Source organism: Pongo pygmaeus, chromosome 1, assembly GCF_028885625.2.
Source record: "Pongo pygmaeus isolate AG05252 chromosome 1, NHGRI_mPonPyg2-v2.0_pri, whole genome shotgun sequence".
In the NCBI taxonomy this organism is placed as follows: Eukaryota; Metazoa; Chordata; class Mammalia; order Primates; family Hominidae; genus Pongo; species Pongo pygmaeus.
In genome coordinates, this window is record NC_072373.2 from 3,426,079 (window position 1) to 3,445,048 (window position 18,970).

General features: G+C 38.3%; 1 protein-coding gene across 3 annotated transcripts in view; it reads right to left on the reverse strand.

The window, feature by feature from the left end:
- KIF26B (kinesin family member 26B) overlaps positions 1–18,970 on the reverse strand; it is a 566,488-nt gene that overhangs the window by 63,858 nt on the left and 483,660 nt on the right. For all 3 annotated transcript variants that reach the window (XM_054447009.2, XM_063666562.1, XM_063666595.1), the window contains one exon: positions 1,553–1,712. In XM_054447009.2, coding sequence (XP_054302984.1) covers positions 1,553–1,712 — 160 coding nt within the window. The remainder of the gene's footprint in view (positions 1–1,552; positions 1,713–18,970) is intronic.

The window sequence follows — 18,970 nt, forward strand, 5'->3', positions numbered from 1 at the left end:
AGGATTATAATCACCATTTAAGCTCCTAAAGTCAGTCCAGTAATGGTTCTCCTGGTAGAAAATAGACTCACAATGTATTTGGGGGGGGTCTGGCATCAACATAGGGCTGAGGGGAAGAAAAACTCCAGCACTCATCCTGAATCTCAGTAATTATAGAATACACTGCCTGACCTTTTCCTCCTACACAATAGCAACTTAGGTTTTGTAGGATTTTTACAGATAAAACCATGAATCCACATATATTTAGTTAATCCTCACCTCATGGCAACTCTGTAAGGTCTGTGTTTTTTCCCTTTAAATAGGTGAGGATAGGCTTGACTAGATAGGTGTAACCAGACTTTCATCATTGGTTATTGGCCATAGTGTCCTAAATTCTACAATAAACTTTTTTTTTTTTTTGAGAAGGAGTCTCACTCTGTCGCCCAGGCTGGAGTGCAGTGGCGCGATCTCGGCTCACTGCAAGCTCCGCCTCCTGGTTTCATGCCATTCTCCTGCCTCAGCCTCCCGAGTAGCTGGGACTATAGGTGCCCGCTACCACGCCCGGCTAATTTTTTGTATTTTTAGTAGAGATGGGGTTTCACCATGTTAGCCAGGATGGTCTCAATCTCCTGACCTTGTGATCCACCTGCCTTGGCCTCCCAAAGTGCTGGGATTACAGGTGTGAGCCACCACACCCAGCCTACAATAAACTTTTATACATGTTTTATCATTTTGAGCCTTATATTTCTGTGATGTAAGTAACATGTATAGCTTTAACCCTCATTTTAGGAAGAATGAGGGTTCATGCAGCTAGTAAGAGGCTCAGCTAGGCCTTGGCAGAAGCCTGGACAGCCAGTCAATGGCCTGCCACCACACGGTCCAATGAGAACGCTTAGTTGGGGTGATGGTGGTGGAGTGGCTTTGTCTCTGCCAGACAGAGGAGCGGCTGCAATTTAATTGTCTTTGAGCAGCAATAAAGAGACAAGAAGGATCCTGGAAGTGACTAAACATTTGCATGGGAAGGCAGGTGCTGACTCCCCCAGCTTTCTAAACTCCTGAGATTGGGTTGCCAGATAAAATACATGTCACCAGGAGTGTCCCATGCAATGTTGGGGTGCATACTTATAATACAACTTTATTTGTTGGTTATCTGAAATTTGAATTTGCCTGGATATCCTATATTTTTTTGGTTAAGTCTGGTGGCCCTACCCCTAAGGATAAGCCAGTCTTCCACCCCTCACTCTCATCACTATGGAACAGGTGCATCTTTATTATGGTGATAATGACCCACCACCTTCATTTGCGAGTGGAGACCTCAACTGAGATAATTTCCTATTTTCTCTAATTTGAGCAGCCTAAAGTTAGAACTGGAATAGATTTAAGTATTTCCAAAAGTTTTGAATTTGGGAGACCATGCATTACACAACTGTTAGCTAAGGCTGGTCTCTGGCACTGAACTTATAATGGGGTCCAGGCTGTCCCTCTGTGGCACACCTCTCCCCAGATGGCAGTGAACCAAGCATCCCACACCATGCTTACCCCACCGCATTCTTTGAGTAGAAGAGTCACTTACTTGTATGGAATGTGTTTGCTGCCATTGACGAGAGCCAGGATGACATTGCCCAGAGCAGACAGTGAGAGGCACAGCCCTGAGCCTCCTTCTCGATTTTTGCTAAGAGCTTTCACACAGCTTCCGAGATCAATGAGATGCAGGCGGCTGCGACCTCCAGACACTACCACAGGAGAGAATATAAAAGAGAAATGGTTAAGTTCTGACAAACACTCATTTGTTCTTCATGTAGCTCCTTGGGAAATCTGAGGAAAAATGAAAAGGGGAAGTAAAAGGTTGAAGTTCATGACCTACTAGGAAACCCCAGCAAAATCATGCTGGGGTTGCAAATAGCATTGGTCCTCTTAAATTCTTTTCACCACGCACCACTGACCTTCTAAAGCCTACTGACATTCACACTACAAATAAATAAATTCAGATAATTCTTGCAGGTTGAACTGAATGAGATTTTGGAGAAAATAAATGTCAAATTAAAGGAGGATACATTTCTACCTAAATGCCATTTGAATAGCAGAATTCTGAAACTCATCAAGTTAAAACCTGAATGGCTCATGAGTGATTATCTGCTTTGGTTGATCATTATACAGAACCCAACCTAAAGCTCAGCCAGGAATCAGGTTGCAAACCCAAGACAAAAAAATCAGGAAGAAATAACAACCAGGTGCAGAGACAGGGACGACCCAAATATTTGCTGAGTATCTGCCAAGTGCCAGGTGTTGTATAAACATCAGTTTCATTCAGTTCCCATGATAAAATCATAAGCTAAATACTATTATCCTTTCTGTATTGATGAGAAAATAACTGTTCAGAAAAGTTAAGTAACTTGCCCATGAGTACTTCTGCTGCTGAAGTACAGGGAGACCAAGGTGGCAACAATTTACAAGACAGAGTACTGCAGAGGAGGGAACTCTACAGATTTGCAGAAGGTCCCTCAAGGGTTCAGCTGAGTACTGATCAGCACATCTGATGTAGTTTGTATGTTCGTACCCTCCAAATCTCATGTTGAAATGTGATCCTCAATGTTGGAGATGGGTCGTCCACCCCCATGACCCAAACACCTCCCAGCAGGTTCCAACACTGAGAATCACAGGCGTCGTGTTGAAGTGTGATCCTCAGTGTTGGAGATGGGGCCTGGTGGGAGGTGTTTGGGTCTTGGGGGTGGATCCCTCATGAACAGCTTAGTGACCTTCCCGTGGTAATGAGTGAGTTCTTGCTCTTTAACTTCATGCAAAAGCTAGTTGTTTAAAAGAGGCTGGCACCCTCCCCCTTCTCTCTCCTGCTCTCTCTTGCCATATGACATGCCTACTCTCCTTTCACCTTCCGCCATCATTGTAAGCTTCCTGAGGCCTCACCAGAAGCAGATGCTGGTGCCATGCTTCTTGTATAGCTTGCAGAACTGTGAGCAGAATAAGCCTCTTTATAAATCACCCAGCCTCAGGTATCCTTTTACAGCAATGCAAAAGGGACTAACACAACATTCATGTGAGAAAACTATTCAAGGCTCAGAAATAAACCACCTAAAAAGATTGGAGATAATGGTGCAGAGCACTCACACAAAGCCAGGAATAGTGCCACTTCCTAACAGCCAGCCTGGAAAACTTCACGATTCACAGGGCATTGGGTTGAATACCCAGAAGCGTTTCCCATACTTAGCCACAGACTGAGCACTGACCTGATCCCACCTAACACATATTAAAAGCAAAACAAAAAAATGATCAAACTGTTTCCAAGTAACGCAACTGCATTCTAAAACAAAGCTTAAGAATATTTACAAAGTAAAGACTCAGGAAAATGAAACCCATAATGAAGAGATCACTGAAACCAACCTAGAACTAGCATAGATGTTAGAATTGACAGAAGCAGCTACTTATTAAAACAGTTATTTCAACTGTATTTCAGATGTTCAAAAAGTTAAGTAGAAACATGGAATATATATTTAAAAAGACAAAAAACTGAACCTCTAGAGATAAAAACTACAATGTGTGAGATAAAAAAAATAGTAGATGAGACGAATGGCAGATTAGATATTGCAGAATGAAAAATCAGCAAATTTGAAGATCTAGCAATAAAACTATTCAGAATAAAATATATAGGGAAAAAAACAACAACAAATAAAACACAGAAAAAAAAGAGCTGTAGGACAACTTCAAGTGTCCGCTATGTGTAATTGGAGTCCCTAAAGGAGAAGACACAGAGTGTGGTACAAATAAAATATTTGAGAAAAATAATGGCTAAAACTTCCCCACATTTAATGAAAGTCATAAACCCATGTATCCAAGAAGCTAAGTGAGCCCCAAGCACAAAGGAAGAAACTATATCAAGGCATATCATAACCAAACTGCCCAAAACCAGTGATATCAAGAAAAATCTTGAAAAGAGCCAGAGGGAAAAAAGCACATTACATATAAAGGAACAAAGATAAGGATGACGGCAGATTTCTCATTGGAAATACAGGTGAGAAGACAGTGGAGGAATGTTTTTAAAGTACTAAAAACTGTCAAGTTAGAAATATACACCCAGCAAAAGTATCATTCCAAAACAAAAGGGAAATAAAGATATTTTTTGTCTTAAAAATCCTAAAAGAATTCACCATAAGCAAAAACACAAGGAATATAGACAAAGGAATGAAGAGCTTTGGAAATGATAACCACAGGGGTAAATATGTAATTTTTATTACTTTAAATCTCTTTAAAAGATTATTATTAAAACAAAAATCATAATGTAATGTGTGAATGATGACATATGTAAAATTAAAATATTTCATAGCAATAACACAAAAGTCAGAGGGGAGAAATCGAAGTATACTATTGTAAGGTTTTTATATATAAGTGGTATAATATCACTTTAAATTAGATTGTGGTAACTTAAACATGTATATTACAAACACTAAAGCAATAATTAAACAATAAAAGTAATAGCTAATAAACCCACAGAAGATAGAAATTGGAACCATTTAAATGTTTAATAAATCCAAAAGAAAGCAAAAAAAAAAAGAGAGAACAAAGATCAGATGGGACAAATAGAAAACAGAAAAGTAATATTTTGAACCAAACTATATCAATAATCATATGAAATTGAAATAGTCTGAAATACCCTTATTAAAAGGCAAAAATCATCAGATTGGATAAAAAAGTGAGGCTCTACTATATGCTTCCTATGAGAAATACACTTCAAATAGAAATAAACAATCATTTAAACGTGTAAGTGTGGATAAGGCAAACAGTAACCATAAGAGTTGGAGTGGATCTACCAATATTAGACAAAAGAGACTGAAGACGGTCAAAGACCTATCCCATTTGTGCTAAGACCAGCAGAGAGGCATGTCCAGCACCTCCTGCTGCAGTCGTGGAACTATCCTATTGATGCGGTGTCCTCCTGGGAAAGACACGCCTTCTGATACAAGACTGGGCTCTGCAGCTTCTATTCCACAGCAGATCCCAAGAGGGCCCAGTCACAGCTCCAGACCCTCTCTCTGCAGTCTATCTCTACAGGAACTTGCTGGGTGACACACACCGTCTGAGCTGAGACTGACCCCTTCGGTATTTGTCTCATAGCAGATCTTATGAGGGCCCAGATTCTGCTCCAGCTCCTCCTGCTGATAGTTGGGGAACTATCCTGTCCCTGTCCATGCAGGGACTTACTAGAAGATGCATGCCCATTTGAGCCAATGTGGCAGGTATGCCAGCCTCCAGCTTTTTTTTTTTTTTTTTTTTTTTTTTTTTCCTGAGACGGAGTCTCGCTCTGTCTGCCAGGCTGGAGTGCAGTGTTGCAATCTCGGCTCACTGAAAACTCTGCCTCCCGGGTTCATGCCATTCTCCTGCCTCAGCCTCCCAAGTAGCTGGGACTACAGGCACCTGGCCAGCCTCCATCTTATAGCAGACCCTGAGGAGGCCCAGTCTTGGCTTTAGCTCCTCCTGTTATGGGCAAGAAACTACTCCACTTGTGCAGAGACTTGCTGAGTAACACGTGCCTGTCTCAGCCAATGAGAAAGGCCCATCAGCCTCCTTCCCACAGCAGATTCTGAAGGGTCCAGTCTCAACTTCTGCCCCTCTTGCTATAGCTGGGGACACAACCTACCTGTGCAGAGACCTGCTGGGAAGTATACTTGTCTGGGACACTAGGACAGTCTGCAGGACTCAGGTCCCTGGTGGCCAGTGTTCCCACATAACACAAGTACCGTCATTGGGTCTTCCCCAGGTCCGTTTGGGCCAGAAAGCCATTGTGAGACTCACAGCAAGCCTGGGAATAGAGTATCCTCTAATGCTGAGATTACTGTGGTGATCACAGGGAACACAATAGTCAGTTGGCTTAGAATCTCTGGAAGACCCTCTGAAGAAGTACAGGCACAAACGAAGCCAGACTAGGAAGACTAAAATATTTAATCTCTCAATGTATAGATATCATCATACTTCAAGCATCAAGAACATTCAGGGAAATATGATAGCAAAGGGACAAAGTAAGGCACCAAGACCGGCCCTAAAGTGATGAAAATAGGTGATCTCTCAGACAAACAATTCAAAATAGCAGTTTTAAGGAAGCCCAGTGAACTTCAAGAGAGCTCACAGAAATCTCTCAGAGAAAGTTCATAGAAAGATTTAAAAAATAAAATTAAACAGAAATCCTGGAGGTAAAAAATTCAATAAATGAAATGAAAAATGCAATAGAACGTATCAGAGGAATTGATCAAAAAGAAGAAAGGATCAGTGAGCTCAAAGACAGACTATTTGAAAATACACAGTCAGAAGAGAAAAAAAAGAATAAGAAGGAATGAACAAAGCTTATGGGACCTATGGACCAATATCAAAAGAGCAAATATTTGGGTTAGTGGAGTTAAAGAGAGAACTGAGAAAGACAAGAGGTAGCAAGCTTATTCAAAGAAATAACACAGAACTTTCCAAACCTGGAGAAAAATATAAATATCCAGGTACATAAAGGTCAAACAAAAGTCACTGATCAGATTCAACCCAAGTGAGAAGACCCCAAGACATATTATAATTAAACTCACAAAGGTCAAAGGCAAAGAGGGTCCTAAAAACAGTGAGAGAGCGAGAAAAAAGCAAATAACATACAACAGACATCAAATACACCTGGCAGCAGACTTCTCAGCAGACATTTTACAGGCCAGAAGGGAGTGAGATGATATTATTCAAAGTGCTGAAGGAAAAAAAATGTTCCCCAAGGATACTGCACCGAGCAGTTATTCCTCAGAAATGAAGGAGAGATGACTTTCCCAGAGAAAACTTATCACTACCAGACCTATCCTATGATAAATACTAAAGAAGTTCTTAAAAGCATAGGAAAAATACTGCTAATGTGATTGTTATATTGTAAACATGGCATCTAAACCATTTATATTTTTATTAAGAAGATTAAAAGACAAAACTATTAAAAATAACAACTACAAAATTTTTGAGGTAGGCAAATTTTGATTTTGTGACATCAAAAATTTTAAATGTAGGAACAGAAGGGAATTAAAATGTATGTGTCTTTTTTCTTTTTGATTTGTTTCTTTTCTTCTGCTACAATGAAAAGTTAAATTGGTATCACTTTTAAATAACTTGTTATAATTACAGGATGTTTTTGTAAGCTTCATGGTAACCTAAAGCAAAAATCTATAATTGATAAAAAATAAAAGCAGCAAATTAAAACATGCTATCAAAGAAAATCACTTAACCACAAAAATAAGAAAGGAAGTAAGGAGGTACACTACATAACAACTAGAAAATAAGTAATAAAATGGCAGTAGGAAGGCCTCACCTATCAATAATAACATGGAATGTATATGGACTAAATTCTCCAAATAAAAGACATGGAGTGGCTGAATGGATTAATAAGTAAGACCCAACTATATGTTGCCTACAATAAACTAACTTCACCTATAGAGACACACATAGACTAACAGTGAAGGGATGGGAAAAGCATTCCATGCAAATGGAAACCAAAAGCATTCCATACAAATGGAAACCAAAAATGATCAAGACTAGCTATACTTCAATCAGATAAAATAGACTTTAAGTGAAAAACTATATAAAGAAACAAAGGAAATTGTTATATAATAATTCAGCAAGAAGTCAACTCTGAAAGAGGATATAACAATTATGAATATATATAACCAAATAGCAGGGTATATATATATATATATATATAGAGAGAGAGAGAGAGAGAGAGCAAATATTAGTAGATCTAAACAGGAGAGGTAGACTACAATACAATAACAGTAAGGGACTTCAACACCTCACTTTTGGCAATGGGTGGATCATTCAGGCAGAAAAATCAACAAAGAAACCTCAGAATTAAACTATACTCTAGACCAAATGGACCTAACAGATATTCACAGAACATTTTATCCAACTGCTACAAAATACACGTTCTTCTCATCAGTACATGGAACATTCTCCAGGACAGACCATATGATAGGCCACAAAACATGTCTCAACAAGTTTTAAAAAGTCAAAATCATATCAAGTATCTTTTTCTAACCACAACAGAATAAAACTATAAATTAATAACAAGAAATGTTGGAAACTATTCAAATACATGGAAATTGAATAACATGCTCCTGGATGATCAATGGGTCAATGAAGAAATTAAGAATGAAGTTTAAAAAGTTCTTGAAACACATGAAAATGGAAATACAACATGCCAGAACCCACGGGATATAGAAAAAGTAGCACTAACGGAAAGGTCTTTAGCAATAAATACCTACATTAAAAATATAGACTCCAAATATGAACAACTTAATGTTGCACCTCAATGAACTAGAAAAGGAAAAACAAACCAAACCTAAAATTAGTAGGAAAAAAATGAGTAAAGATGGAGCAGAAATAAATGAAATTGAGACTAAAATAACAATACAAAAAACCCCAACAAAATAAAAAGTTTGTTTTTTGAAAAGCAACAAAATTTTAAAACCTTCAATTAGACTAAGAAAAAACAGAAGACCCAACTAAATAAAATCAGAGATGAAAAAGATGACATTACAACTGATACTACAGATACACAAAGGATCATTAGTGACCATTATGAATAACTATATGCCAATAAATTGGAAAATCTAGGAAAAAATGGAAAAATTCCTGGAAACATATAACCTACCAAAACTCAACTGTGAAGAAATAAAAACCTGAATATGCCAATAACAAGTAATACATTGGAACAGTAATAAAAAGTCTCCCATCAAAGAGAAGCCAGGGAACTGATGGATTTACTGCTGAAATCTACTAAACATTTAAAGAATAACTAATACCAATTCTACTCAAACTATTTTTAACAATTGGAGAGGAGGAAATACTTCCAAACTCATTCTACAAGGCCAGCCTGACCTTATTTCCAAAACCAAAGATAACAAAAGAAAACTACAGGACAATATTTCTGATAAAAAGAGGCAAAAATCCTCAACAAAATACCAATAAACAGAAGACAGCAATATATTAAAAAGACCATTCACCATAATCAAGTAGGATTCATCCCAGTGATGCAAGGATAGTTCAACATATGTAAGTCAAATAAGTTTAATACATCACATCAACAGAATCAAGGAAAAAATATGAATTACTTCAATAGATGCTGGAAAGGTAGTCAGTAAAATTCAATATCCCTTCGTGATAAAAATCCTCAACAAATTTATAGAAGGAATATACCTCAACAAGATAAGTGTCATATATGACACGCTCACAGCTTATGTCATACTGAATAGGTTAAAATAGAAAACCTTTTACTAAGATCTGGAATAAGAAAAGGATGCTCGGTGGTGAACTATAAACTGTAATTATTCAGTATAGTACTAGAATTCCTAGCCAGCACAATAGGGCAAGAGAAAGAAATAAAGGGCATCCAAATTAGAAAGGAAGAAGTCAAATTATTCTTGTTTGTAGATGACATGCTCTTATACTTAGAAAAATCTAAAGATTCCGGGGGGGAGGAGCCAAGACGGCCGAATAGGAACAGCTCCGGTCTACAGCTCCCAGCGTGAGCGACGCAGAAGACGGGTGATTTCTGCATTTCCATCTGAGGTACCGTGTTCATCTCACTAGGGAGTGCCAGACAGTGGGCACAGGTCAGTGGGTGAGTGCACCGTGCGCCAGCCGAAGCAGGGGCGAGGCATTGCCTCACTCGGGAAGCGCAAGGGGTCAGGGAGTTCCCTTTCCAGGGGTGACAGACGGCACCTGGAAAATCGGGCCACTCCCACCCGAATACTGTGCTTTTCCGACGGGCTTAGGAAACGGTGCCCCAGGAGAGTGTAGCCCGCACCTGGCTCAGGGGGTCCTACGCCCACGGAGTCTCGCTGATTGCTAGCACAGCAGTCTGAGATCAAACAGCAAGTCGGCAGCGAGGCTGGGGGAGGGGCGCCCGCCATTGCCCAGGCTCGCTTAGGTAAACAAAGCAGCCTGGAAGCTTGAACTGGGTGGAGCCCACCACAGCTCAAGGAGGCCTGCCTGCCTCTGTAGGCTCCACCTCTGGGGGCAGGACACAGACAAACAAAAAGACAGCAGTAACCTCTGCAGACTTAAATGTCCCTGTCTGACAGCTTTGAGGAGAGCAGTGGTTCTCCCAGCACGCAACTGGAGATCTGAGAACGGGCTGACTGCCTCCTCAAGTGGGTCCCTGACCCCTGACCCCCGAGCAGCCTAACTGGGAGGCACCCCCCAGCAGGGGCAGACTGACACCTCACACGGCCGGCCAGGTACTCCAACAGACCTGCAGCTGAAGGTCCTGTCTGTTAGAAGGAAAACTAACAGAAAGGACATCCGCACCAAAAACCCATCTGTACATCACCATCATCAAAGACCAAAAGTAGATAAAACCACAAAGATGGGTAAAAAACAGAGCAGAAAAACTGGAAACTCTAAAAAGCAGAGTACCTCTCCTCCTCCAAAGGAACGCAGTTCCTCACCAGCAACGGAACAAAGCTGGACGGAGAATGACTTTGACGAGCTGAGAGAAGAAGCCTTCAGACGATCAAATTACTCCGAGCTACGGGAGGATATTCAAACCAAAGGCAAAGAAGTTGAAAACTTTGAAAAAAATTTAGAAGAATGTATAACTAGAATAACCAATACAGAGAAGTGCTTAAAGGAGCTGATGGAGCTGAAAACCAAGGCTCAAGAACTACGTGAAGAATGCAGAAGCCTCAGGAGCCGATGCGATCAAATGGAAGAAAGGGTATCAGCCCTGGAAGATGAAATGAATGAAATGAAGCGAGAAGGGAAGTTTAGAGAAAAAAGAATAAAAAGAAACGAGCAAAGCCTCCAAGAAATGTGGGACTATGTGAAAAGACCAAATCTACGTCTGATTGGTGTACCTGAAAGTGACGGGGAGAATGGAAACAAGTTGGAAAACACTCTGCAGGATATTATCCAGGAGAACTTCCCCAATCTAGCAAGGCAGGCCAACATTCAGATTCAGGAAATACAGAGAACGCCACAAAGATACTCCTCGAGAAGAGCAACTCCAAGACACATAATTGTCAGATTCACCAAAGTTGAAACGAAGGAAAAAATGTTAAGGGCAGCCAGAGAGAAAGGTCGGGTTACCATCAAAGGGAAGCCCATCAGACTAACAGCGGATCTCTGGGCAGAAACTCTACAAGCCAGAAGAGAGTGGAGGCCAATATTCAACATTCTTAAAGAAAAGAATTTTCAACCCAGAATTTCATATCCTGCCAAACTAAGCTTCATAAGTGAAGGAGAAATAAAATACTTTACAGACAAGCAAATGCTGAGAGATTTTGTCACCACCAGGCCTGCCCTAAAAGAGCTCCTGAAGGAAGTGCTAAACATGGAAAGGCACAACCGGTACCAGCCACTGCAAAATCATACCGAAATGTAAAGACCATCGAGACGAGGAAGAGACTGCATCAACTAACGAATAAAATAACCAGCTAACATCATAATGACAGGATCAGATTCACACATAACAATATTAACTTTAAATGTAAATGGACTAAATGCTCCAATTAAAAGACACAGACTGGCAAATTGGATAAAGACTCAAGACCCATCAGTGTGCTGTATTCAGGAAACCCATCTCACGTGCAGAGACACACATAGGCTCAAAATAAAAGGATGGAGGAAGATCTACCAAGCAAATGGAAAACAAAAAAAGGCAGGGGTTGCAATCCTAGTCTCTGATAAAACAGACTTTAAACCAACAAAGATCAAAAGAGACAAAGAAGACCATTACATAATGGTAAAGGGATTAATTCAACAAGAAGAGCTAACTATCCTAAATATATATGCACCCAATACAGGAGCACCCAGATTCATAAAACAAGTCCTGAGTGACCTACAAAGAGACTTAGACTCCCATACATTAATAATGGGAGATTTTAACACCCCACTGTCAACATTAGACAGATCAACGAAACAGAAAATCAACAAGGATACCCAGGAATTGAACTCAGCTCTGCACCAAGCAGACCTAATAGACATCTACAGAACTCTCCACCCCAAATCAACAGAATATACATTTTTTTCAGCACCACACCACACCTATTCCAAAATTGACCATATACTTGGAAGTAAAGCTCTCCTTAATAAATGTAAAAGAACAGAAATTATAACAAACTATCTCTCAGATCACAGTGCAATCAAGCTAGAACTCAGGATTAAGAATCTCACTCAAAACCGCTCAACTACGTGGAAACTGAACAACCTGCTCCTGAATGACTACTGGGTACATAACGAAATGAAGGCAGAAATAAAGATGTTCTTTGAAACCAACGAGAACCAAGACACAACATACCAGAATCTCTGGGATGCATTCAAAGCAGTGTGTAGAGGGAAATTGATAGCACTAAATGCCCACAAGAGAAAGCAGGAAAGATCCAAAATTGACACCCTAACATCACAATTAAAAGAACTAGAAAAGCAAGAGCAAACACATTCAAAAGCTAGCAGAAGGCAAGAAATAACTAAAATCAGAGCAGAACTGAAGGAAATAGAGACACAAAAAACCCTTCAAAAAATCAATGAATCCAGGAGCTGGTTTTTTGAAAGGATCAACAAAATTGATAGACCGCTAGCAAGATTAATAAAGAAAAAAAGAGAGAAGAATCAAATAGATGCAATAAAAAATGATAAAGGGGATATCACCACCGATCCCACAGAAATACAAACTACCATCAGAGAATATTACAAACACCTCTACTCAAATAAACTAGAAAATCTAGAAGAAATGGATAAATTCCTCAACACATAACCCTCCCAAGACTAAACCAGGAAGAAGTTGAATCTCTGAATAGACCAATAACAGGAGCTGAAATTGTGGCAATAATCAATAGCTTACCAACCAAAAAAAGTCCGGGACCAGATGGGTCCACAGCCGAATTCTACCAGAGGTACAAGGAGGAGCTGGTACCATTCCTTCTGAAACTATTCCAATCAATAGAAAAAGAGGGAATCCTCCCTAACTCATTTTATGAGGCCAGCATCATCCTGATACCAAAGCCTTGCAGAGACACAACAAAAAAAGAGAATTTTAGACCAATATCCTTGATGAACATTGATGCGAAAATCCTCAATAAAATACTGGCAAACAGAATCCAGCAGCACATCAAAAAGCTTATCCACCATGATCAAGTGGGCTTCATCCCTGGGATGCGAGGCTGGTTCAATATACGCAAATCAATAAATGTAATCCAGCATATAAACAGAACCAAAGTAAAAAACCACATGATTATCTCAATAGATGCAGAAAAGGCCTTTGACAAAATTCAACAACCCTTCATGCTAAAAACTCTCAATAAATTAGGTATTGATGGGTCGTATCTCAAAATAATAAGAGCTATTTATGACAAACCCACAGCCAATATCATACTGAATGGGCAAAAACTGGAAGCATTCCCTTTGAAAACTGGCACAAGACAGGGATGCCCTCTCTCACCACTTCTATTCAACATAGTGTTGGAAGTTCTGGCCAGGGCAATTAGGCAAGAGAAGGAAATCAAGGGTATTCAATTAGGAAAAGAGGAAGTCAAATTGTCCCTGTTTGCAGATGACATGATAGTATATCTAGAAAACCCCATTGTCTCAGCCCAAAATCTCCTTAAGCTGATAAGCAACTTCAGCAAAGTCTCAGGATACAAAATCAATGTACAAAAATCACAAGCATTCTTATACATCAATAACAGACAAACAGAGAGCCAAATCATGAGTGAACTCCCATTCACAATTGCTTCAAAGAGAATAAAATACCTAGGAATCCAACTTACAAGGGATGTGAAGGACCTCTTCAAGGAGAACTACAAACCACTGCTCAAGGAAATAAAAGAGGATACAAACAAATGGAAGAACATTCCATGCTCATGGGTAGGAAGAATCAATATCATGAAAATGGCCATCCTTCCCAAGGTAATTTACAGATTCAATGCCATCCCCATCAAGCTACCAATGACTTTCTTCACAGAATTGGAAAAAACTACTTTAAAGTTCATATGGAACCAAAAAAGAGCCCGCATCGCCAAGTCAATCCTAAGCCAAAAGAACAAAGCTGGAGGCATCACGCTACCTGACTTCAAACTATACTACAAGGCTACAGTAACCAAAACAGCATGGTACTGGTACCAAAACAGAGATATAGATCAATGGAACAGAACAGAGCCGTCAGAAATAATGCCACATATCTACAACTATCTGATCTTTGACAAACCTGACAAAAACAAGAAATAGGGAAAGGATTCCCTATTTAATAAATGGTGCTGGGAAAACTGGCTAGCCATATGTAGAAAGCTGAAACTGGATCCCTTCCTTACACCTTATACAAAAATCAATTCAAGATGGATTAAAGACTTAAATGTTAGACCTAAAACCATAAAAACCCTAGAAGAAAACCTAGGCAATACCATTCAGGACATAGGCATGGGCAAGGACTTCATGTCTAAAACACCAAAAGCAATGGCAACAAAAGCCAAAATTGACAAATGGGATCTAATTAAACTAAAGAGCTTCTGCACAGCAAAGGAAACTACCATCAGAGTGAACAGGCAGCCTACAAAATGGGAGAAAATTTTCGCAACGTACTCATCTGACAAAGGGCTAATATCCAGAATCTACAATGAACTCCAACAAATTTACAAGAAGAAAACAAACAACCCCATCAAAAAGTGGGCGAAGGACATGAACAGACACTTCTCAAAAGAAGACATTTATGCAGCCAAAAAACACATGAAAAAATGCTCACCATCACTGGCCATCAGAGAAATGCAAATCAAAACCACAATGAGATACCATCTCACACCAGTTAGAATGGCAATCATTAAAAAGTCAGGAAACAACAGGTGCTGGAGAGGATGTGGAGAAATAGGAACACTTTTACACTGTTGGTGGGACTGTAAACTAGTTCAACCCTTGTGGAAGTCAGTGTGGCGATTCCTCAGGGATCTAGAACTAGAAATTCCATTTGACCCAGCCATCCCATTTCTGGGTATATACCCAAAGGACTATAAATCATGCTGCTATAAAGACCCATGCACACATATGTTTATTGCAGCATTATTCACAATAGCAAAGACTTGGAACCAACCCAAATGTCCAACAATGATAGACTGGATTAAGAAAATGTGGCACATATACATCATGGAATACTATGCAGCCATAAAAAATGATGAGTTCACGTCCTTTGTAGGGACATGGATGAAATTGGAAATCATCATTCTCAGTAAACTATCGCAAGAACAAAAAAACCAAACACCGCATATTCTCACTCATAGGTGGGAATTGAACAATGAGAACACATGGACACAGGAAGGGGAACATCACACTTCGGGGACTGTTGTGGGGTGGGGGGAGGGGGGAGGGAGAGCATTGAGAGATATACCTAATGCTAGATGACGAGTTGGTGGGTGCAGCGCACCAGCATGGCACATGTATACATATGTAACTTACCTGCACGTTGCGTACATGTACCATAGAGCCTAAAGTATAGTAATAATAATAATAATAATAATAATAATAATAATAAAAAGAAAAAAAAATTAGCAAACCAAATCTTGAAATATATAAAAAGATAGTGGATTATGACAAAATTGTGTTTATCCAAAGAATTCAAGATTGGTTTAGCATTATAAAATCAATATTCTTTACCATACTAACAGGGTAAAGGGGAAAAACACATGATAAGCTCAATAAATGCAGAAAAAGTGCTCAAAAAAAAAAATAAAAATAAAAAGAAGGCAGGAATCAAAGATTTTCTCTCTAATAACGCTCCCCTTCAAGTATCAAGACTCAAGGAAAAAGGCAGCTTTGAGCCTGCCAGGATTTGGGTAATACTGCTTCGTCATATTTTCTAGGGGAAGATCCTAAAGGAGGTGCTATAGACTAATATGATTCAACAGAGAAATGTCAGCAAAAGAACCAGTGGCCAGTGTTTAAATGATCCAACATGACAGGAAGTTCCTGTGGGCTACATATATATATATCCTTTAAGAATTTTTTCTATTCCCAATTTGTTATAATTTTTTTGTTAGATCATTAATGGCTGTTGAATATTTGGAAATACCTTTTCTGCATATATTGAGACAATCCTATGTGCTTTTTTTCCTTTAATCTTTAAGTGCTGCAAATTATGTGAATATCTTTTCCAATGTTAACCTTTCTTTTTGTTAATAAATAAATGTCATCTGGCAAAAAAAAAGAAAAAAAAAATCTAAAGATTCCACCAAAAAACTTTTAGAACTGATAAATGAGTTTAATAAAGTTGCAGGATATAAAATAAACACACAAAATGAGTAACATTTCTATATGCTAACAGTGATCAATCTGAAAGGAAATCAAGAAAGCAATCACATTTACAACAGCTACAAAAACATACTTAGTAAAAATTCAACCAAAGAAGTGAAAGATCTCTACAAGGAAAATTATAAAACACCAATGAAAGATATTGAAGAGCACACAAATGGAAAAATATCCCATGCTCATAGAAGAATTAATATTATTAAAATGTCTATATTGCCCAAAGCAATCTACAGATTCAATGCAATCCCTATCAAAATACTCATGACATTCTTCACAGATATAGAAAAAAGAAATCTTAAAATTCTTATGGAATCACAAAAAACCCGTAGTAGATAAATCAATACTGACCAAAAATAACCAGGCTGGAAACATCATACTATCTGATTTCAAATTATACTACAAAGCTATAATAAGCAAAGAGTATACTACTGGCATAAAAACAGACACATAGAAGACCAATGGAATACAATAGAAAACCCAGAAATAAATCTATGCACTTACAGCCAACTCATTTTTGACAAAGGCGCCAATAACATACATTGGGGAAAGGATAATCTCTTTAATAAATGGTGCTGGGAAAACTGGACATTCATATGCAGGAGAATGAAACTAGAGCTTCATTTTTTACCGCATTATGAAAATCAACCCAAAATGGACTTAAATTTAAACCTGAAACTATGAAATTGCTGGGAGAAAACACTGGGGAGATACTATAGGACATTGGCAAATATTTCTGGGGTAAGACCTCAAAAACATAGGCAATAAAAGCAAAAATAGACAAGTGGGATTACATCAAGCTAAAAAGCTTCTACACAGAACAGGAAACAACAAAGTGAAAAGATAACCTACATATGGAATGGGAGAAAATATTTGCAAACTATTTGTCAAGGGATTAGTAACCAGAATATATAAGGAATTCAAACAACTCAGTGGGCCAAAACCCCCCAGACAGTCCAATTTAAAATGAGCAAAAGACCTGAATAGACATTTATCAGAAGAAGACATACAAGTGGCCAAGAAGTATGTGAAAAAATGTTCAACATCACTAATCATCAGGAAAGTGCAAATCAAAACCATAATGAGCTATCATCTCACCTCAGTTACAATGGCTATTATCAAAAAGACAAAAAACAAATGCTGGAGAGGATGCAGGAAATGGTGAATGCTCATACACTTGGTGGGAATGTAAATTAGTACAGCCATCATGGAAAACATTCTGGAGGTTTCTCAAAAGACTTAAAAGTAGAACTACCATATGATCCAGCAATCCCACTGCTGAGTATATATCCAAAGTAAAAGAAATAAGTATATCAAAGAGGTATCTGCACTCCCATGTTTATTGCAGCACTATTCACAATAGCCAAAATATAGAATCAGCCTAAGTGTCCATCAATGGGTAAATGAATAAAGAAAATGTGAGATAGATACACACACACACACACACACACACATACAATGGAATATTATTCAGCCATAAAAATAATGGAATTCTGTCATTTTAAGCAACATGGATGAAGTTGGAAGTCATTATGTTAAGTGAAATAAGTCAGGTATGGAAAGACAAATATCCCATGTTGTCACTCATATGTGGGAGCTACAAAAGTGGATCTCATGGAGAGAGAGAGTAGAAGAGTGGCTACCAGAGGCTGGGAAGGGAAGGGCAGAGGGTAGGATAAAGAGAAATTGGTTAGTAGGTACAAACATACAGTTAGATAAAAGGAATGAGTTTTAGTATTCAATAGTACAGTGGAAGAACTATAGTTAATAATAAACATTCCCAACACAAAGCAAAGATAAATGTTTGAGGTGATGAATATCCCAATTATCCTAATTTGATCACTACACATTGTATACATGCATCAAAATATCATGTGTACTCCAAAAATATGTACAAATATGACATACAATTTAAAAATGCCAAAAAAGAATGAAGATGAAAAATGTTGTTAGAGTCAAAAAAGAACGTTCTATAATGAGAAAGAGATAGTTCATCAAGAGGTCATAATAAAAAAATTTATGTGGCTAATGTTCCAATCCATGAAGAACAATCTGATAGAACTGCATGAAGAAGCAGACAAGTCTTTAATTATAGTTGGCAATTTCAAATACCCCCATCACAAAATTGATATGACAAGTAGACAGAAAACCATAAGGATATAGACTTGAACAATACTATCAAATATCTACTTGACACAGAATATTCAACCCAACAATAGCAGAATACACATTCTTTTGAAGTGCACACAAAACATTTACCAAGATACACAGTATTCTGGTCCACAGAAAAAGTCTAATAAATGTTAAGGATTCATATCACTCAAAGCATGTTTTCTGATACAATGGAATTAAATTAGAAGTCAATGTAGAACAATATCTGAAAAATCTCCAAATATTCTGAAACTCCACAACTTGGCCCCAAACAGCCTATGGTCAAGGAAAAATTCAAAATGAAAATTTTAAAGTGTTTTTAAGTGAATAGAAATGAAAATGCAACCCATCCAAATTTGTGAATAACCCTGAAGATGTACTTAAAACAAACTTATAGTATTAAATGCCTATATCAGAAAGCAACCATGGCTTCAAATCAATGACCTCAGCTTACACCTTAAGAAATTAGAAAAAGATGAGCAAATTATAGACAAAATAATAGCAGAAAGGAAAAAAAAAAAAACAACACAATAGCAGAAAT